This window comes from Lissotriton vulgaris, chromosome 3_1, assembly GCF_964263255.1.
Source record: "Lissotriton vulgaris chromosome 3_1, aLisVul1.2, whole genome shotgun sequence".
Taxonomy (NCBI): Eukaryota; Metazoa; Chordata; class Amphibia; order Caudata; family Salamandridae; genus Lissotriton; species Lissotriton vulgaris.
The window spans coordinates 986539451-986561632 of NC_141689.1; the positions used below are offsets into that span (position 1 = coordinate 986539451).

A 22182-nucleotide genomic window follows, 5' to 3' on the forward strand; every position below is an offset into this window, starting at 1 on the left:
AGAATTTGCTGGTGCTTTATATTTTTTATCAAGTCTTGGCAGGACAGCTGGGATCGAATTTGGCTGCTCCATTAATTTGAGACCTTCCTCCCAAATGTGGTTAATTATAGGGATAGTGTGAGCTGGCCTTTGAGGTAGGTCCTTAAAATCGTAGAGAAAACAGTCAGTTTGTTGGACGTCCAAAGTGAGAAGAAATCTCTTAGCCGCGCGGACCATCAAATTGTGGAAGCTGCCAATGTCCACAGGAGGCGAAGCCAATGGCGACGTTGGTGGAGTGGAAGGTGTGCGAGCCCTGTAACCATCCCAATCTTGAAGGGCATTGTTGTCATTATCATTTGGATCCGTATTTTGAGGATCAGGATCGTCATTGTCTGTATAAGGCAGGGCCTGCACCTGTGATCGTGATGGAACTGGTGCCGAGACTTGTGTTTGCGGAGGTGGCTGCGGGACTGGAGAAGCAGGCCGAGATGGAGGAAATCTGCGGTTATAATCATCCAGCATGTGTTGCAGATTCATTACCAAAGACAGTGGTATCTGTGTCGTTTGGTCTGACATAAGTGCTTCCGACCTATCTACTGGAAAAAGTTCTGTCCCATCTTCGACGTACTCTTCGTCCTCATCATAATCCTGGCACTTAATGTGCAGCTCGGATGGACTAGTCGCTTGACCAAAGGCATTATCGTGCTCCGCATCATCATTGGAGTCCTCCTCCGCAGACTGAAATAACTTTTCAGGAAGTGCAGAACCACTCTTAATTGGACTCAGTTGAATTTGAGGTACAAGTCGCAGCGTAGAAGCAGTAACCACTGTGAAGGTGGTAGCTGTGGCTAGAGAGTGGTGCAGCGTCGACGAGCACGACGACGTGGCGATGGAAGAGTCAACAGCCGGTTGAGGCGTTTGCACTGTGTCCACAGGCAAGGATTCCGTCATCGGATGTGTCTTAGGCTACGTCGACGAAGATTTCTTCGCCGTCGACGGCGCAGTCGACGAGGCAAAGGACTTGCTCGTCGTCGAAGCAGGTCCCGTCAACGGGCGACGACCCGTCGACGATGTAGAAGTCTTGGTCGACGACGAGGAGTGCGTCGACGAAAGGCGCGTCGACTGGTGAGTCTTCGTCGACGAGGTGGATTATGCAGCCGTAGACGAGATCTTCGAAACAGAGGTAATAGGCCTCAGCTCATGTGATGTCGTCGACGAGGTGGACGTTGTCGACGTAGTTTGAGGACATAGAGCAAGTCGTCGTCGACGTGGAGACAGCATCCACGCAATTTGCCCAGATTAGAGGATGAAGGCATGGCTTTGGACAATGACGCCAGAGAACCAGGTCTCGTAGGCGCATGTGGAGGTAAATCCTGTGGGGAGACAACCTTAGAAACATCAACAAGTCTCTTTTTCTCAGAAAAGGAGAAGGTATTTCAGTCTCTGACCCACGTTTCTGAGAGGTCTTTGATTGAAAAGAAGAGACACTCTCGTCCTCCGAGACCACAGCGTCCGTTGTCTTCAACTTCTGAAGCCACAGAAGGAGACTGGCCTCTCTGTCCCTTAAAGTTTTAGGTGGAAAAGTACGACAGTGCTTACAGGTCTTCACTTCATGGTCAGGGTAGAGACAGGGTAGAGACAGTAAATACATTTACTGTGTGGATCTTCATGAAAGAGACGCAGCTTTCCACAGGATGGACAAGATCCGAACAAAGATTTCCTTGAAGAAGACATTAGAGTTGAAAAAAGTGAGCAGAGCTCAGGGAGACTCCCTTCACACGACGTGCGGTAGAAAATCTGAGGTCTTGGGCTTCTGAGGAGAAGGTTCTAGAGGGAGCTACAGCCTGATTGGCTGGAATTTGGACCAAAACATAATGATACTGATATGTTACCAAGTTGAGTTTCTCCCTTAGGCTTTCTATGGGCCTATTCTGTTCTATGGTACTTTTGAGTTTTCTGGCTATTTTACTGTATTTTATATATGTATATGTATTTATATAATTATAATGCTTTAACTTATATATGCATATATTACTGCTATTTTATGTACCGTGGGACTCCCACTTCGACGACGGGGAACATTCAAGCATGTGAATCTATGAAAGACACCCCTAATACTGGAGAATATAAGTTCTGTAAAGGATCTTTCTTTTACAGAAATGAATGATAATGGCATCAATGGTGTCAATCGTGTCTTTGAGATCTTCAATGGAGGTGTTGTCGCCAATGAGGATCTTGTTGGCATTGTTGTCGTTGTCTGAGCTTTCGCCAGCATTGTTGTCAACAGGGCTCTCGACGACGGGATTACCATTGCTGACCTTGTCAATGTAGCAGTTGGTGGCAGTACAGTCATCAACAGTGCTTTTGTCTACATTTTCTATGAGGTCTTCCTGGTAAACAGTTTTGTCGTCGAGAGAATTCTTGCAGTTTTTATAGTTGTTTAGGCTTTCTGGGACCACGAGATAATCATCGGTGATGCAGCAGACGAATAACTAAGGAAGGACCACAAGCCTACACACCTGCTCAAGTGCCTGTATAACCTCACTGGGTGATTTGTGTGCTCTACAATTCGACATAACATAACATACAAAAACTAGTTACCTTTTCGGGAGCAGCAAAACAATAACCATGCAGAGCATGCACAGATGCCATTTTATGTTTTTTAGTTTAACTACATTAAAAGAAAAAATAGTGTCAATGGGAGCTCCCTAAATATTATCTCACTATCCGCACCAAAGATTAGCATTTAAAACCTACCACTTCATCTTCAAATCCACCAGCCAATACAAGGGAGTATGCACCATCATTGCTGCGTCCATGGATTCCACCAACATGGGGTCTGTGAACTCCTGCTTCGCTCACCTTAGAAAAAGAACAAACAATATTGCTATTAATTTTAAACTTTCCAGACATTAAAATTATCTTAAGGAGAAGAACTGGCTTCACTGCTATGTGCCGATGCAGTTATGACTTTGAAATGAAAGCAAAGGAATTATTAAAAAGGTTTGGGGATCCATTGAGCTTAGAAACAGAAACATGTAGGAAGATGTCAAAAACCATTGAAGAAGAGTATTAAAATCCCCTACATGTGTCAGACTCTTCTAGAAGAGATTCTGATTCAAAAAGAGGGATAGGTGTCATGTGGTAGTATCCATGAGAAGCTGCATTGAATGATCCTAATCCCTGCAATGCATAAAAAGAGGAGCAATGAGCTTTCGCTGATAACATACGGACATACGATGAACACCTCTATTCCCTTAACAGCAAAGTGTACAGTACACACACGCCAACACACTAACACAAAACACACCCACCCACACTCTCTCTCTCTCGCTCTCTTTCCCTCTCTCCACCTGATGCATAATCTATTCCAGTTGAAAAAGGGAAGTCATGACTAAAATATGTTTTGCGTCTCTTAAAATGTTCTTGCAATCTTTTGGCAGATTTAAGTGGCTTTAATGTTTCTGTTCAAACTGAATACTTTTGAGCTCAAAGACCGTAAGCTGGGGTGAAGAAGTGAGTTTAGTAGCAGAGATAACGGATTTAGTCTGCATGGAGGCTCCTTTTGTGCTCTTGTACATGTGGACGTGTTCCAATAATCACCTATACCTTGATCATTTAGGGGCAATTAGAAATATGTTTAAGCTGACATGTTTTCATAATTTGTACTGATGTGATAAATGGCTTGGTGAAAAAGCACCAAGATATTTACCTACAGTTGATCAAAAGGTTATTTGCTAAAATATGGCATTTTTTAAGGTGGCACGGAGAGCTATTTGTTTCAAGCCCAAGTACAAAAATACTTTTTTTGGAACCTCATCAACTAAGACCCACTTTTCATACTCTTGCAATATTCTACAGAGCATATCTGCTTTAATATTCAATACACCTAGCAGGTGTATTGCTTTTGTTAGGTGGGTCCTGGTTCTTCTGAGGTCAGGACTTTTGACTTTGTTCCCCTGTCTGTTCAGACAGAGTATTGTGGTAGCAATGTCTGATTGAATCAGCATTGAATGACAGGAAGAAGGACACCATGGCTGGATTAGCAGCTGTGATCTCCAGAAGATGAATGTGGTATCACAATTCTTTTTGGGATCATTTACTTTGAACATTTTGGGGTGAACATTTAGCACTGCGCTCTGTAAGGAAGGCATCAGTCACAATTGCCTGCGTGGACAATTGTTGATACAATGGCATTTCCACCAAGAGGGTTCACTGAAAAACACTGTCTAGGTAAAAGACTGTGGAGTAGTTAAGGACAGACTGAAACTGCCCTCCAAGCTGCATTTGAAATGGCTCCTTTAATCTTTTTGGTTCTGTTGAAGTGGTCTCATGTTTCATAAAGCATCTGGTTCAATGAACATGCAAAATGCCATGCAGTCCACTCACCAAGAGATTAGATAAGCAGTTAGCAGCTTCTGGATAGGGAATATGCTACTTACCAGTATGCATCTGTTCTTGGCATGTAGGGCTGCTGACATTCATATCTGTGCATAGATCGCCGCCTAGTGTTGGGTCCGGATGATTGCACATTGTTGTCCGGGAAGAGTCTTCGAAGTATCGCGAGATAGGTGGCTCCTCACCCGGACTACAGTGAGCATGGGCATCCTCTCCATCCTCAGATTGTTTTTCGCCATTGTGGCAGGGATGGAGTATGATGCAGTAAGTGATGTCCATGCTAAGAATAATTCTGAGTGCTACAGCTGCGACAGGCACCGGGGGGGAGGGAGGGCGATATAAATGTTAGCAGCCCTACATGCCAAGAACAGATGCATACTGGTAAGTAGAATATTCCGTTCGAGGCATGTGGGCTGCTGAATTCATATCTGTGCACAGAATGTATAGCAGTCTCCCCCTTAGCGGTGGTTGCCCGTGCCAGCTGCAGCAGCCTGAAAAAGAGTCCCGAGTAAAGCCTGTCCTACAGCTGCTTGCTGTTTGGAGTGTACATCTACGCAGTAGTGTTTGGTAAATGTATGTATGGTAGTCCATGTGGCTGCTCTACATATGTCTTCTAGAGGAATGTTTCCCAGGAAAGCCATGGATGCCCCTAACTTGCGTGTAGAATGCGCTCTTGGGGGAACTGTTAACGTGCGTTTAGCTTTTTGATAACAAATGTGTATGCACTTAACAATCCATCTGGCTATACCTGATTTTGAAATGGGGTTGCCTTTATGCTGTAGTGAAAATGCAACAAACAGTTGTTTAGTTTTTCTGAAAGGTTTTGTCCTGTCTATATAGTACAGGAGATCTCTTTTAACGTTTAGTGTATGTAGAGCTCTTTCTGCCACTGAATCTGGAGTTGGAAAGAACACTGGCAGTTCAATAGTTTGATTGATGTGAAACTGGGATACCACCTTTGGCATAAATTTAGGATTTGTACGCAGTACTACTCTATTTGCATGAATTTGTTTAAATGGCTCCTGAATAGTTAGGGCTTGTAGCTCACTAACCCTTCTAAGTGATGTAATCGCCACTAGGAAAGCCACTTTCCACGTTAGGAACTGTATCTCACAAGAGTGTAGGGGTTCAAAAGGTGGTCCCATCAGTCTGGTTAGAACCACGTTCAAGTTCCAGACAGGTGAAGGTGAGTGTCTTGGAGGAATCACTCGTTTGAGTCCCTCCATAAAAGCTTTAATAGCAGGTACTCTGAAGCGTGAAAGGTGTTGCCTGTTTTGGAGATAAGCCGCCACCGCAGCTAAGTGTATACGTATGGAGCTATAGGCTAGATTGCATCTATGTAAATGTAACAGGTAACATATGATGTTTTGAGTAGATGCATTTAGCGGATTTATGTCATTATTGGTACAATAGATGACAAATCGTTTCCACTTCGCCGCATAGCAAGCTCTGGTTGTAGGTCTTCTTGCCTCCTTGATAATGTTCATACAGTCAGGAGGCAAGTTCAGGTAACCCAACTCTTTGACTTCAGGAGCCAGATCGCAAGGTTCAACTGTTGCGGTTCTGGGTGCTGAATGTCTCCATGGCTCTGCGTTAAAAGACTGGGTTTTAATCGCAGCCTTTGATGAGGCACCACGGAAAGTTCTAGGAACGTGGTGTACCACGGTTGCCTCGCCCACGTTGGAGCAACTAGGATGGTGGAAATGGAAATGGAAAAGCGTACGCAAACCTGCCTGACCAGTTCATCCATATCCCATTGTCCTGAGACTGTGGGTGTGGAACCTGGCGGCGAAGCTTTGGCATTTTGCGTTTTCCCTTGTGGCGAACAGGTCTATCTCTGGGTGACCCCACTGCTGGAAGTACGGTTGTAGCACTGAGGGATGTATCTCCCACTCGTGCATCTGGTGGCTGTGTCTGCTGAGCAGATCCGCCATCTTGTTGTCCCTGCCCGGGAGGTGTTCCGCCATGAGGAAGATGTTCCTCTAAATGGCCCACTTCCACATGCTTTGCGCTAGATGTGACAACTGTGGAGAGTGTGTCCCTCCCTGCTTCTGTATGTAGTACATGGCAGTCATGTTGTCCGTCCGAATCAACACGACTTTGTTGCACAGATGTACCTTGAAACGCCTTCATTACCATGAAGATTGCCATCAGTTCCAGCAGGTTGATATGAATCTTCCTTTGCTGTGTCGTCCATAGTCCCTGCACTGTGTAATGGAGGACATGCGCTCCCCAGCCCAGGAGAGATGCGTCCGTTGTCAGCACGATCTGTGGTACAGGCTCTTGGAACAGTCGTCCCCTGCAAAGGTTTTGTGGGTTCCACCAATGCAGAGAGTGGTATACACGACCGGTCACCAACACTAGGTCTTTTACCTGTCCTTGAGCCTGATTCCACTGCCGTACTAAGCATTCTTGAAGCGGACGCATGTGTAGCCTCGCATGAGGCCATCATGCCTATCAACTGCATAAACACCCGTGCTGGGAGCGAGTGTTGGGGTCTGAATTTCTGAATCAGCAACTAAATACTGCTGATTCTTGCTGAGTTTGGCTGTGCTTTTGCTACCAGAGTGTCTATTGTCGCTCTAGGTACTGTTGTACGTGAGCAGGTTGGAGATGATACTTTGCGTAGTTTAATAAGAATCAGAGGCTGTGCAGGAGGTGAATAGTGTGCGACATGTGGCTGGCACATTGCTGGACCTACTTTGTCTGGATGAGCCAGTCGTCCAGATAGGGGTAGACGTGGACATGGTTTCTCCTCGGGTGCGCCGCTACTGTCGCTAGGCACTTGGTAAACACCCTGGGGGCTGTTATCACCCCAAAAGGTAGTACCTTGAACTGGTAGTGCCGATTTTGTATGGTAAACCTGAGATACTTCCTGTGTGCAGGATGTATTGGTATGAGGAAGTACGCGTCTTTTAGGTCTAGTGTTGCGAGGAAATCTCCCTGACTGAGCAATGGTAGAACCTGCTGTAAAGTGAGCATGTGAAAATGTACTGACAAGATGTATTGGTTTAGGGGCCTGAGGTCCAGTATTGGCCTGAGAGACCCGTCCTTTTTGGGAATTAAGAAGTACAGCGAATATACCCCTGTACATTGTTCCTGTATAGGGACAAATTCTATGGCCCCTTTTTGCAGCATGCTGATGACTTCTTGCTGCAATAAGTCTGTGCTCTGCTGACATAGGACGGTGTCTTGGGGGCATGTTGGGTGGAGTGGAGGTTAGCTCTAGACAATAGCCGTACTGAATAAGTTGTCTCACCCACCTGTCTGTGGTAATGCTCTCCCAGACTGTCAGGAACTGTTGTAATCGCCCCCGACCGGTGTTACATGGTCTGGGGGCAGTGACAAGGCGTCACTGTTTAGTATTGGCGGAGGTTCTGGTGCTGTTATTCCCCCGTCCTCTGCCTTTGCTGCTGTTGCCACCGTATCCACCTCTATTATTTTTATTGTAGGTGGTAGGCGTGCTCCCTTTAATGTATGGAATTTGTTGTGATGCCTGGCCTCGTGTAGCTCCTCGGTTACTGGAGCGACAAAAGGAACCTCCTCTAAATTGTTGGGACTGCAAGGCACACGTGGACTTGGCTGTCTCTGTCTCTTTTTTAATCTTTTCTAAGATTGTGTCCACATCAGGACCAAAAAGATAATTTGGGTTCACAGGCTGATTTAGTAATGTGGTCTGAATCTCAGGTTTGGATCCAGAGATGCGCAACCAAGCATGCCTCCTGAGCATGACGCTTGTGTTGATGGCCCTGGCTGCAGTGTCTGCTCCGTCTAGCGCACACTTAATGGGTGCGTTGGATATGAGTTTACCCTCTTGGATTAGCATCTCTGCTCCCTCCTTGTAGGCCTCAGGCAAATGTTGTAGCAGTTGCTCTAGAGTGTCATAATGTGCCCTATCGTATCTGTCTAATAGGGCCTGTGTATTAGAAATCCTCCAGATATTAGCTGCTTGAGCAGCCATCCCAGAAGCTTCTAGTACTTTAGATTCTTTGTCTGGAGGAGGAGCATCACCCGTAGTTTGTGAGTCGGCGCGCTTACGAGCATTTGAGACCACCAAAGAGTCTAACGGCAGCTGTCCCTTAATATATGTAGGGTCCACAGGCGCCGGTCTGTATTTCCTTTCAATCCTGGGGTTAAAAACCCTTGCTCTAGTGGTTTCCTTGAAGGCCCCTTGGTGTCATGCTTCATCATCGGGGTCATCGTACCACATCGGAACACAGAGTCTAACAAGTGCTCCCACATCTCCGTAGGTCGCAGCACGCCGTACCCCGTAGAGGGGTACGATGACCCCGATGATGAAGCATGACACCAAGGGGCCTGTTGGTGTGTGAGGGGACCTAAAAACATAAAGGTGGTCCCCACTGTGGAGGAGACGCCCTTAATCTCAAGGAGTGGATTCTAACTGTTTATTTAAATATGCCCAGGGAGAATGAATCCATTCTGATTTCTCTCTCTCCATCCTCTGATTGTTAATCATGCTTGAGTTTGGTCATCCTGATTAGTGTCCTCAGGGTAATTATATTGTTCATCATCATCATAACCCATATCCTTAGTAGTGGGTGTGGGCGAATATGCCGAAGTGTCCTGGCCATAGTACCTCACAGTCTCAAAAAGGACAGGTGATGTTGCAGAATCCCTTTTCTTTTTGAGTGGAATTTTGTATGATTCCAAAGTATTTTCTGATCTGATTTTCCTCTGATAAATAGTAAGTTTACCAGATTCTGAGTCGATATGTAACTTGGACTGGTCATCATATGAGTGCTCTTGGTACATAACGTCCTCTTCCAGAGGATGACTCCTTTTTCCCCAATGACACTTGTTTGGGGGTTTCGACCCCAGGTTTTCAATCGAGTGCAGTTGGTGGTAGTCCGAATTTTATCGGTGGCATAGTGTCTTTAGACAGACTGACCTTCTTCGGCGCCGGCGTCGATGTAGGCCCGACCGACTTTGCCTTTTCGCCAATAATTTTTTTGGGCGTGCGCCGACTTCGGTGCTTGTGGCGTCGGAGGCGCACTCTTCTGCCTCGACTCGACGTCTTTCGAGGCGCTTTTGACTTTCGACTCGAGGCCTTTGACAAGCTGTGGTCTGTCGACCTGATGCTTTGGATCGAGACCCTTCCGAGACTCGAGTCCCTTGTTTGTGTCGCTGTCCATCGACGTCAACTTCTTCAGTTCGACGTGCTTGGTTTTAATGGCGGACTTCAGCGCCCGATCTTCGGTACAACACTCTTTACTTTCGACCCCGCAGGGTCGTCGACACCTGATTTCTTCGTCTACTCCGATGGGTTTGAGGTTTTCGACCCGAAGACTGTTTTTAGCACTTTCGGTTTTGTTATTGGCTCAATGGCTTTCGGTTTCGTTTTGAGTAGTGGAACCGATGGCTCTTGTGATGTTTTCTTAGCCGGGCCTTGACGCGCGGCTATAGAATGTTGTTCATGATCTCGGCTAAGGCTTTCTGGCGATGCCTCGACCTGAGCCTTTGAAAGTCTTTGAGTGTCTGTTTCGGGCCCCGTACCCACTGTTGGGCCGGTTTCATCGCTTGAGTCGTCATCAACGGCTCCGATGGGGGATACGTCGTCCCTTACCTCGACGACGTTTTCATATTCGACGTTGTCTTCGTCTTCTTCATAATAGTTGGACCATGCTCCGAACTGGGATCAGACTGCTGTTCCGGATCCTCTGTGTCGACGACCTCATCGTCGTCTTCTTCATCGAAGATGTTCATCGGCTCGGGCGCTGGCTTCGACATCGTTTGCCTCGCTGCGCGTCGGAGTCTAAGTGTCTTCTTCGACCTGAATCGAGCACAAGCTAGACAGTTGTTCGCGTCGTGCTCCGTGATAAGCACTTGTTGCACACTGGGTGTACATCGATGTGTGGGTACTTAGAGTTACAGAGGGGGCATTGTTTGAATGGGCTCCGTTCCATCGACGATCAGGCCTCCGGTGTCGAAAAGGTCACGCGGCTCTCTTCGACGTCCTGCTCAAGAAAACTGGAACAAGAACTCGGCACCGAACGAAATAATACCGACGACCCCGAAGGCCTTTTGGGCTTTAGAAAGTTTCCGAACTTGAGTAAAGAAAAGTACATCCGAACCCAATGGCGGAAAAAAACAATCGGAGGATGGAGAGGATGCCCATGCGCACTGTAGTCCGGGGGAGGAGCCACCTATCTTGTGATACTTCGAAGACTCTTCCAGGACAACAATGTGCAATTATCCGGACCCAACACTAGGCGGCGATCTATGCAGAGATATGATTCAGCAGCCCACATGCCTCGAACATAACAGTTTCTCCGCCAAAGAAAATACTTTTGCTTTTTGTGTAACCACTGCAGCTCCCATGCAATGAATACTCAGCATGGAAGAAGGCAAAGCTGTGGCAAAAAATGTGGAGCTTCATTAGCAAACAAACAAATACATTTTTATGGAAACGTGTTCCTGACTATACCTATTCATTGACAGCCACTAGGTAATATGTATATACACACACCAACAGCAAGAATGTGCGATAATCTGGGTTGAGTGCATATACATATATGTGTATGTATGTATATGTATATATATATACACACACACACATATATATATACACACACACACCCACATACACATACATACACACATACACATGACATGACAAACATGCACAAACTCTAGGTTAAGTAGAGTGGATGGTGTTTCCAGTGAGGCATAATTCTTCATACTACTTAGTACTGAAAGGATCATTTACATCAAATATTCTTCATTTTAACCTGAACCCAAGATTGCCCTGTGCTAGTCATGTCATTTACTCTACCTGAGAAGAGTTTGACAAAGTGGCAATCACATATAGACCCAGTACCTGTCAGAACCAGTACTAGGGGTGCTGATGGCCGTTTTACAACATCTGGAGCCTCTGGTCTAATGTCCTTCACGCCGCGGGATGGTGTGAGTTGAGATGAGGACCTGTTGATCATTGAATTACAGTGGCAACATTCTTCCCACCCGTAAACGAGGCTCATGGAGCAGTCTCCTATCAGTTCTAGCTTACATTTCAGAAATGCTGATTGGGCTTACATTCTAACAATACTGACTGGGTACTGTATTTAACCGCATGCGCGCTAGCGGGTTTTCCCGCTGCGCGCTGAAAATTAAAAAAACCCGCGTTACGTGACAAAGCCAGCTTGTCATGCGCGCAGCGCAGGTAACGCCCATGACGAGCTGGCTTTGTCATACGCATCGAAGGGGTTAATGCATAATAATTTTTTTTCAATGTTTTGTATAGAGCACATCATTCCTACACCATTTGATAGCAACATAGTTAGCACTGAAGGGATCATCTTTATGTTATGTTAAAATAAGTTTATATAGCGCACGGCTACTCTAAAAGAGTGTCCCGGCGCTTTCCACAGGCGGCTCTGTGTGTAATAACATAACAAGAAAAACAGATACAAGAAAGAGAGAAAGACCCACCAAAGAGAAACTAGCAATTAAAAAGCCAAGTCTTCAGGCTCTACCTAAATTGAAACAGATATGGGGTGCTGCGTAGCGCCAGAGGTAGAGAGTTCCACAACTGGGGCGCCTTGAAGCTGAAGGAACGGCCCCCAGTGCGGGCCTTCCTCACACGCGGAACCACGGCAGTAAAAAGAGATTCGGACCGCAGTGAGCGGGCTGGGCGGTAGAAGGCCAACCTGCGCCGTAGGTACCCGGCCCCTGAGCCAAACAAGGCTTTGTGCATCAACGTAAGGGATTTAAACATGATCCGCTTACGGATAGGCAACCAATGGAGCTTCTGCAGCAACCCAGAAGCTCGTGCTCGCCTATGCAGGCCAAAGATGGCACGGGCAGCAGAGTTTTGTGCCACCTGTAGGAGCTGGACCAGATAGTCAGGGAGGCCAAGAAAGAGGGCGTTGGCGTAATCAAGCCTGGACCCAATAAGCGCCAGCACGGTAATCCGCCTGTGCTGCGCAGAAAGCAGTGGAAGAAACGTGCGGAGCATCTTCAAAATGCCGAAGCAGGTTCCGGCCAGACCAAGGACATGAGTTCTCAGTGACAGCTTATTGTCCAGTTTGACACCGAGATTTTTGGCGACCAATGATGACTGTGCGGGAGGACACATTTCAGACGGCCACCATTGCCGCCACTCAGGGTCGGTGACACAGCCGAAGAATAGAACCTCCGACTTACTAGAGTTGGCCTTCAGGCTGTTGCGCTGGAACCAGTCGAATACCATGCCCAGACAGCCCCGAATACTCTCTCCGTCAAATGCCTGATCTTTACCGCATGTGAAGAGGAGTTGAGTGTCATCGGCGTAGGACACGATCTGGGCCCCGTAAGCCTCCACCGCCGCCGCCAGAGGGGACATAAAGATGTTAAACAACGACGGGCTCAACACAGAACCCTGTGGAACCCCGACCCCCAATGGCGGCATCTCGGCGGAGCTCTGGGAGACGCAGATCGTCTGGCGGCGGCCATCAAGAAAAGATGTGAACCATTTGAACACCGTCCCCCTAATGCCGATGTCATGGAGCCTGGCGAGAAGCGCCGCATGGGGGACAGTGTCAAAGGCCGCCGACAGGTCCAACATTACTAACATGGCCTTGCCACCAACATCCAAGGTCTCCCTGATGATCTCCGAGACCTCCAACAACGCTGTTTCCGTGCTAAAGTTGGGACGGAATCCGGATTGGGAAGGATGGAGAAGATGGTTGGTTTCTAGAAAGCTCGACAAGACGCCATGGACATGTTTCTCGGTGATCTTGGCCAGAGCCGGGAGAAGTGAAATTGGCCTGTAATTGGCCAGAACCTCGGCATCAAGACCCGGCTTTTTCAGGAGGGGGATAGCCATCGCCCTCTTCCAGGTGCAAGGCACCCTCCCCTCCCTCAGGGAGGTGTTGAGGATGGGATTAACCAGAGGATTCACCACTGCCGCCATCCCAGCCAAAAATTTGGCAGGGCAGGGGTCAAGTGGCGAACCTGATTTGAGGCTGGCAAGCAGCACCCGCGACGCCTCGCTAGTGACAGCAGGAAAATCTGTCAGCACTGCGGCAGGCGTGGGCGATAGCCCATGTCCCGCCCCGGGGCCGCAGCCACCCTCCTCGACGCTCTCCGAGAAGGAGGCCTGAATCGCCTTGATCTTGTTGGTGAAAAAACTGGCGAGATCACACGCCCACGCATCCGATGATACTGGCGGGGTGAGTGGGAACTGGGGGTCGTGAACTCCTTCACCACTGTGAAGATCTCCTTACATTAGTTCGCCGCCGCCTCAATCCTCCTAGCAAGGTATTCTTTCTTGGCGCCTAGGATGTCTCGGTGATAAGCCTTTACAGCCGCCCTGTAGGCAAGTTTGGCCTCCCCATTGTACTGAAGGCGCCAGGCCCGCTCAGCAACCTTGCACTGTCTGCGAGCCACCCGCAGCGCCTCTGTGAACCACGGCGCAGATTGCCGTAATACCGTGGACCGAGGGGCTGCCAGTGGGGCAAGATCGTCCAGCCTTTCAATCAGCCACGACTGCACAGCCTCCGTGTCTCTTTCCAGATCACCCGAGAGGTGGCAGGGATGTTCCGCGAGAGCCTGCTCTAGCATATCAGGTGTCACTCTATGCAACGCTATCGAGGCTGGTCTAGGCAACATAGGGGCAGTGTTATCCGGCCGCCCATTCTCCAGCACGGAAAACCTGATCAGCCTATGATCCGTCCAGAGCACCGGCAAAGTTTCTACATCGGCAATCGGAACTGATGAGAACACTTGATCAAGGGTATGCCCTCTCATGCGTAGGACCTGACACAAACGGTGCGAGGCCCAGCGGAGATGTGATGTCCAGCAATTTGATAGTATCCGGGTCGTCTGTCACATCAAGATGGAAGTTGAAGTCGCCAGCCACTACACAGTGCTGTGTAGTCAGCGCCAGCCCGGAAATCGCTATCTGCAGATCATCCAAGAAGGAGCCCATAGGGCCTGGCGACCTATAGACCAACAGCCCCATAAATGCTTGGGCCGGAGACAGTATGAGCGTAAAAGCAATGGACTCCGAGCCCCCAATGAGATTCAGAGGGAGAACTGAGCAGGAGACGTTCTTCCTCACCACCACAGCTACTCCACCGCCCCTACCCTTCCCTCTATCCTGCCGAAAGATGTTATAGGCCGGAGGAATAGCAGAGAAAATATCCGGGTTTGACGCTTCTCCCAGCCAGGTTTCGGTTAGGAGAAGACACAAGGGGTTTTCCCTCACAAGGAGATCGTATAAGTGCAGGGCATGACAGCCCATTGACCTCGTATTAAGCAGCAAACAAAGGTGCTTAACACGAGCCTCTACAGGCCTATACACGTTGACCGGTGTCCAGGTGGGCGACCAGCCGCAGGCCGGGCAGCGCCGTTTACCCTTAAAGCGCCCTGGAAAAACCGAGCGACAGGAGCAGGAGTAGGTCTGCATGGCACGCAGCATCGCCGAGGTGTAAGTGATCATCCTCCCCCTCGCCTGACCGGGCCGCAGTCCACCGCCGCCCCGGCGCCTCCGGGCCGCTGACGGGCAGGACTCCGGCACGACTCAGGCGAAGGCGTCCCCCTGCGCGTCCCGCTGCGCGTAGGGGAGCGACTTTAAGTAGGCGCTCCCGTCATCCCTTCGCACGCGAGTCCGCTCAAAGATGGCGGCCGCCGCCGGATGAAGTGCCCCAAACAAATATGGCGCCCGAAGTTGACCCCCAGGTCCCGGACCCACCAAAGTGGTGGTGCTTTGGAGGCACAAAGTGCGCTTTTTAAATGCAGTGAGGGGGCAAAGGGGCGCGCGCTAGAAGCAACAGGTTAAAAACAAGGGTAAGTGAAATAAAATACAAACCAAGATACAAAACTAGGAGGCTTTAAAAAAACACAGCGCTGGTGCAGCGCGAGCTCAGCAAAGTGGTAGGTGGTATAGGACACCGCTACACAAAGGACCGCCTTAAGTAGGCGCTCCCGTCATCCCTTCGCGCGCGAGTCCGCTCAAAGATGGCGGCGGCCGCCGGATGAAGTGCCCCAAACAAATATGGCGCCCGAAGTTGACCCCCAGGACCCGGACCCACCAAAGTGGTGGTGCTTTGGAGGCACAAAGTGCGCTTTTTAAATGCAGTGAGGGGGCAAAGGGGCGCGCGCTAGAAGCAACAGGTTAAGAACAAGGGTAAGTGAAATAAAATACAAACCAAGATACAAAACTAGGAGGCTTTAAAAAAACACAGCGCTGGTGCAGCGCGAGCTCAGCAAAGTGGTAGGTGGTATAGGACACCGTCACACAAAGGACTGCCTTAAGTAAGCGCTCCCGTCATCCCTTCGCGCGCGAGTCCGCTCAAAGATGGCGGCCGCCGCCGGATGAAGTGCCCCAAACAAATATGGCGCCCGAAGTTGACCCCCAGGACCCGGACCCACCAAAGTGGTGGTGCTTTGGAGGCACAAAGTGCGCTTTTTAAATGCAGTGAGGGGGCAAAGGGGCGCGCGCTAGAAGCAACAGGTTAAAAACAAGGGTAAGTGAAATAAAATGCAAACCAAGATACAAAACTAGGAGGCTTTAAAAAAACACAGCGCTGGTGCAGCGCGAGCTCAGCAAAGTGGTAGGTGGTATAGGACACCGCCACACAAAGGACCGCCTTAAGTAGGCGCTCCCGTCATCCCTTCGCGCGCGAGTCCGCTCAAAGATGGCAGCCGCCGCCGGATGAAGTGCCCCAAACAAATATAGCGCCCGAAGTTGACCCCCAGGACCCGGACCCACCAAAGTGGTGGTGCTTTGGAGGCACAAAGTGCGCTTTTTAAATGCAGTGAGGGGGCAAAGGGGCACGCGCTAGAAGCAACAGGTTAAAAACAAGGGTAAGTGAAATAAAATACAAACCAAGATACAAAACTAGGAGGCTTTAAAAAAACACAGGGCTGGTGCAGCGTGAGCTCAGCAAAGTGGTAGGTGGTATAGGACACCGCCACACAAAGGATCTCTTAAGTAGGCGCTCCCGTCATCCCTTCGCGCGCGAGTCCGCTCAGTCCTGATGAAGAAGCCTTGACGCTTCGAAACATGTTGACTTGACCAGGAGTATCCGCACATTACACGCAGGACATCTCAGAATCAACATTTTAACAGTACCAGCCTCAATGACCTATTATATTCATTAAGTCCATAAGGCCAAGTACTTTTTAATTTACTCAACTCATCCACCCCGACCCTTCCTCTCACTACCTATACACCACACATAGTACTGCAATAACAGTGCTCCAGCGTAGTCGCCAGTCGTAGCACGCCCGTCCCGCAGCGAGGCAGGAAGACCCCTATGATGAAGCATGACAACAAGGGCCCTTTTGGTGTGTGAGGGGTATTTAAGCACACGCTGTGTGTGCCCTACCAAGACTGGGAACACATTCCTTTGAACCTCTTTGAGGTGGATCCTTTTATTTTTGTATAAAATAAAGGGGTACATGCTCATCTGTATGTGGCTGGACATATGTGCATGTATAAGGATCTTAGTCTCCATTTGAATGTATATGTGTGCTGGTGATGTGTGAGCACAAGTGAGGTCAAGCTGAGCGTGTTTCTGAGCGGAGAATGTTTACATACATTCATAAACATAGACACAGCGAAACACACACACTCCATGATATGGCAGCCTTCCAGCTGGTAGATATTCCTAGCAAAGAAGTGGTGACCACTGCTCACAGCAGGTTTGTTCTATCATAACAAGACCTACTCCCCCTTGTCTTGTAGAGGACAAAGCAGCAATTCCTATAAGAATCCCTGGAATAATGGTGGCCTTCCTTTATAATATGGAAGCATCTTCGTCATTGTTGCGGTCATCACTGTCATAATGATGGCCATGTAATAGGGCCCATCTTTTGCATATTGCAGGCATCCATGACCTACGAAGGGCCATCTCAGGCATAATGCTGGCCAATGCAGAAGACGGTCTTCCTTGCACTTTTGCGGACACCATAGCATTTGTGTGGCAATGCCTGGTAAAATGGTGCTCATCTCTGGAATACTGTGGGCTTCCATATCCTTGGCACTATGGTGGTTTTCTCTGAAAATGGTGGGGAAGCAAGGGTATGTGAGAAAGAGTAGTCCATGTGAGGTATGAGAACACCGGTAACTAAAGGTTAAAAGCGGATGTTTTGAACAGAAATGCGCATTTATTTAAGATGGATATTTTGTATTGCTGCTTTTTTTTACAATATGAGGGTTTTGTTTTGCCTAAAACAAAAAGCTGGCGATTGATAGTAAACTGTGTTTTCAGAAATTCAATCAGTGATGCTCAGGAACCAAACTATAGCATTTCTAAAATATATTTGAAGCTGATACCTCAACTTGGAAGGATATTTTCGAAAGTTTTTTTTCACTGATACCACTTGCAATTACTATAATTCATTTATTTCATTACTCATTTAAAAGGATTTCATCGTGTGCATCGCCAAAGCCTTTGACAACAAAAAGCTGTTGTCTTGAGCAAAACCCTTCAAGATTGAGCTAACCTATCTTAAGTCGGTACATTAACACGTGTTCTACCTTTTCTGCCTTCAACCTGAGAAAATTAGATGTGTATTGTTTCAGTTTTTCAACATTTTATGGTGATTCTCTGTTCAGTCTCTAAATATGACAGAGAATAACATAGGAATAAGAGGAGATGTATAAGCAAGTGGAATATAAAATAGAAGAAACATGTTTCATACATTTTGATAGGCTATGTAAAGATGCAGAACTGTCTGTTCACACTGAGAAGTTTTAGGCAATTTTTAACAAAGTGGGTGCACTCTCGCTCGGATAATGATAGATTTGTGAACATGGAGGAGGTTAAATCTCTCTCTCATGGAGGGAGGCATATCCTTAAGGATATGGGTCCTTCAGAATCAAGTGAGAATCACACCTAGCAAGTGTGGTGAATATCTAAGTAACTAACACTTGAGAACACCTACCTGATGACTACTAATTCTTGTGAATTGGCATTCAGAACTGGAAGAAGGGTGTGTGCATATTATTTTTAACACCCCGTTTGGTTAAGGGTCATGGGACGGTGCACACTGCTTAACTCCATTGTAGTGGTTGCACCTGACAATGTATGTCTCGCAACTGAGGAATAATATTAGATGTGTGTGAAATTTTAATTATGCCTGAGAAAATGTAGTAAGTCTTGAATATAATGTTACTTGAAATTTTGCATTATTCAGATTTGCTCACAAGACACTTGTTAGCACATACAATTACACATTTACTGCTATTACCAGTCTCCTACTGGTATCTTGTGAGATTAATTTTACTCGACAAGGTGTGAAAAAGTCACGTTAGATACCGACAAACACATTCCACTCTTAAAGTGTAATCTGGTGTCATACTGTGAAATTGTTAAGGATTTTTGCTAAAATAAGATGTGTATGTTTTACACCCACAACATGTAGAATCCGACTTACTTTTCGCCTTTACAGATGGAAGGAATAATCTTTCAACCCCACCAAATTGAGAATCTAGAGGCACAGGTCTGATCAATCAGGTAATGGAGACTTCATAGACAGCATGTAAAGATAATCTGAGCCAATAACTATACAATTAGCACCATGGGTGCTTATGTACTGAAAAGCTGCATAGAAATACTTTGACCTACCTGTACTCTAAATTTCCAACTTGTACCAACTGGAACGCCTGGTACAGGTCCGTAGTGATTAGATGGAACAATAGTGCACTCCTTTGTGCGACCAACACATGCCATTCCCTGGAAACGCAAAGAAATATCTCAGGATTTAGCTTGAAAGCTGCAAAAGGTAATTTGCTATAGAAACAATTACATGCATCCTCCCCTAATATATATCACATAACATCATGGAATAAACTACTGCCTTAACAGCTTTTGCCACAGTAAAAGCATTGTACCTGTCTCAAGACTTTTTTATTTACCCTTTCTGAATAAACTTTTTTCTGCTCATTTACATGTCCCTTCAGCCAGCGCCATGAAACCTCCGGGTGTTAGTGCGCTTAATAAGAATCATTTAACATAACATAACATAACATAAAATGGCATTGTACCTAAAATGGAGAACTCAATAAAAAAAAAGTACTTCTCTCAAATTGTTTTTTTTTAATTACCTAAGGTGCAATAAAGAAAAAACAAACCCTTAAAGAAAAAAATACATGGCTGCTTACTGGCAATGAGTGTCGGCAGGAAATCCTCCCTCAAGCTGATACCTGGCTGATTGGGGTAGAGGGCTACTTTACTGCTCTCCTCCACCTATGTGAAGTTGTTTCTGCCAATCCATTAAACTCAGACTGGAAACTAGAGTTTTTGGCACTTTTGGAAGGCCCATAAGATGCTTAGACACCTATGCACCAAACCCTGTTAAAGAGTTTATTTTAAATATAACATTAATTGTGAACTAATTAAGAAATCTCCTTCAGAGGAATATATTTTTTAATTATCTAAGGTGCTCTGAAGGACAAACTTACCTGTAAAGAAATCAGAAAACACAGGCGATTATTGGCAATGAGTGCCAGCGGGGGCACATCTATCCACCCATCCCCAGCTCACCCTATCAAGCTGATCAACCTCAGAACTGAAACAAAGATATGCAGTTCACTAAATATCATAAGCTGTGGTCAAAAAAATCACACACAACTCTACCCGACTTTAGCCCCGTAGAAGCGAAGGTCTTCATGGGAGACCTCCCGGATCGCAAGATCTCCCGAATATACCAGACATTGGTCATTCACTGTTCCCCCAGCCTGCTTAGGAATGCATGGGAGGCAGATGTGGGTGAATTAGAGGAGGAGGACTGGGCTGAGGCTCTAGCGGCCCGTGAGGAGCGGCGATAGCAATGCGCCTACGGCTAGTGCAATTTAAATACTCACACAGAGTGTATTTCACTAGAGAGCGCCTGTGGAGGGCCGGAATGATTGCCTCTTCCACATAAGGTCTGGAGCTGCCTCTCATTAAATGGCTTCTGGAGGGGGATATACTCCTGCCTCTCTGAGGTATTCGGTTGGCAGCTACCCTGCACGCTGTGTTTGGCCCTGCTGCATGTTATGAAGGGAGTGGGGGGCAATACTTCCAGATGTCGCCTTCTATTATTAGACCTCACATTAGCGAAAAGAGATATCGCCAGGTCCCGGAAGGCACCTAGGGCTCCAACAGTGGCTGCATGGAAAAATGGGCTAGATTTTTGTATGATGCTTGAGCAACCCACTTTCCTTGCCAGGGGGTGTCCGCACAAACATTACAGGATATGGTAGAGGTGGGTGGACTACCGGGGTCTAGAATTGGACCCGCCACAGGAGGTAGAGGCACGCTTGCCAGACTGATTCATATGCAGTTTACATGGAAGACGGTGGCGGGGGCGGACGACTCGGAGGGACTGGGATTCCCAGGTGTGAAGTAACGTGATGGATGGACTCATGTGGCATAGGTGCAATCTGGCAGGAGGGGGGGAAGGGGGGGTTGTTATAATGCGGTTTGTGATTATCCATAAAAGTCAAAGTCATTATTACTGTGTATTTGATGTGTGCAGTTGTCTCTGGAGTGCAGCCCATGACTTGCAGCACCTGGAAGCATCGCACCTTCACCAGGGTCTTACATATTCTCAGACAGTCAGCCTTACAGACGAGGTGCAAAAGAAATTTCATGGTGGCTCTGATACATGGAGGCCTGGAATAGGAGGGCTATCTTTGGATCTGCTCCGGAACTCATCATAGAGTCAGACACAAGCAGATCCTGATAGGGAGCGTGTTGTGGTGAGTTTTCCACAGGGGGTCGTGGTCTACCTAGCAGCAGGTACTGCACAGCAACTGTTTGGAGCTCTTGGATAGCTTGTTTACAGTCATATGTTGGACGAAGGACAGAGCCCACTCACGTGTATTGTTCAAGATGGACGTGTCAGCAGTCAGATACATCAACCAACTTTGGGGCACAAGGTCCAAAGTACCTAGCGACCAACTTTTGGCAATATTGCCTGGACCATCAAGTCTAGGTCACAGCAGAATACCTACGAGGGCAGGAGAACCAGGTGGCGGAGCACTCCTGTTACCTTCGGGACTCCAGCCTCTGGAAACTGGACAGTTACAGACCAGGTAGGGCCTGTTTTCGGTGGAACTGCTTGCATCCCGGCTAGACCACCGGTTGGCCTGGTGTTACAGCAAGAGACCGAAATGGATGCTTTTTTACAGGATTGGGCTTCAGAGAAGGGATATGGCTTTCCCCTTTCACCATGATCACTCGAGCATCGTCCCAGATCCGGTGCCAACATGCAGAAGTAGTAATGGTCACGTCGACTTGGAGATCTCATGTGTGGTTTCCGGTTCTACTGGAACTTTCCAGGGATTTTCCTTGAAACTCTTCCAGTTTCCTCACATCCTTCTCAATCCAGATCGGATTCCCCACCAATTAGCACTGAACAGCTCCCTTCCCTTGATGGCATGGAGGATTACAGGTAACGATGGTCGATACCAGGGCTTTCGAGCCAAGCTGAGAAGTGCTTCTCTAAGGCATGGGCAGACATCACAGTCAAGTGGTACAAATCAACTTGGACACAATAGAAATGTTGGTGTCTGCGAAGGGGTTAGGATCACGTGGTCGCGGATGTCATTCAGGTTTTGAATTTTTTAGCAGATCTAGCCACTGAAAGCTTGGCATGTAGGTCTATTAACATCTTTAGATAAGCCCTCTCTGCAGGTCACTCTCCAGGGGACAGTGTGCCAGTGGGGGAGCATCCTTTATTCAGCGGATTACTTAGGGGAATCAAACTGTCTCTCCCTCCTGTCCTGAGGTGCTCGGCGCTTTGAGACGTTAATCAGGTACCAAATCTTTTCCTTTCTTGGCAGCCAAACAGGTTCCTGTCTCTTAAGAA

At 47.5% G+C, this 22182-nt stretch overlaps 1 protein-coding gene across 1 annotated transcript in view; it reads right to left on the minus strand.

The window, feature by feature from the left end:
* The window catches only part of UHRF2 (ubiquitin like with PHD and ring finger domains 2), a 616766-nt gene that overhangs the window by 216917 nt on the left and 377667 nt on the right, over positions 1–22182 (minus strand). Inside the window, exons 8-9 of the mRNA XM_086961356.1 lie at positions 18954–19061; positions 2737–2841 (exon numbers count right to left, since the gene is read on the minus strand). Of these exons, the coding sequence (XP_086817482.1) occupies positions 2737–2841; positions 18954–19061 (213 nt within the window). The remainder of the gene's footprint in view (positions 1–2736; positions 2842–18953; positions 19062–22182) is intronic.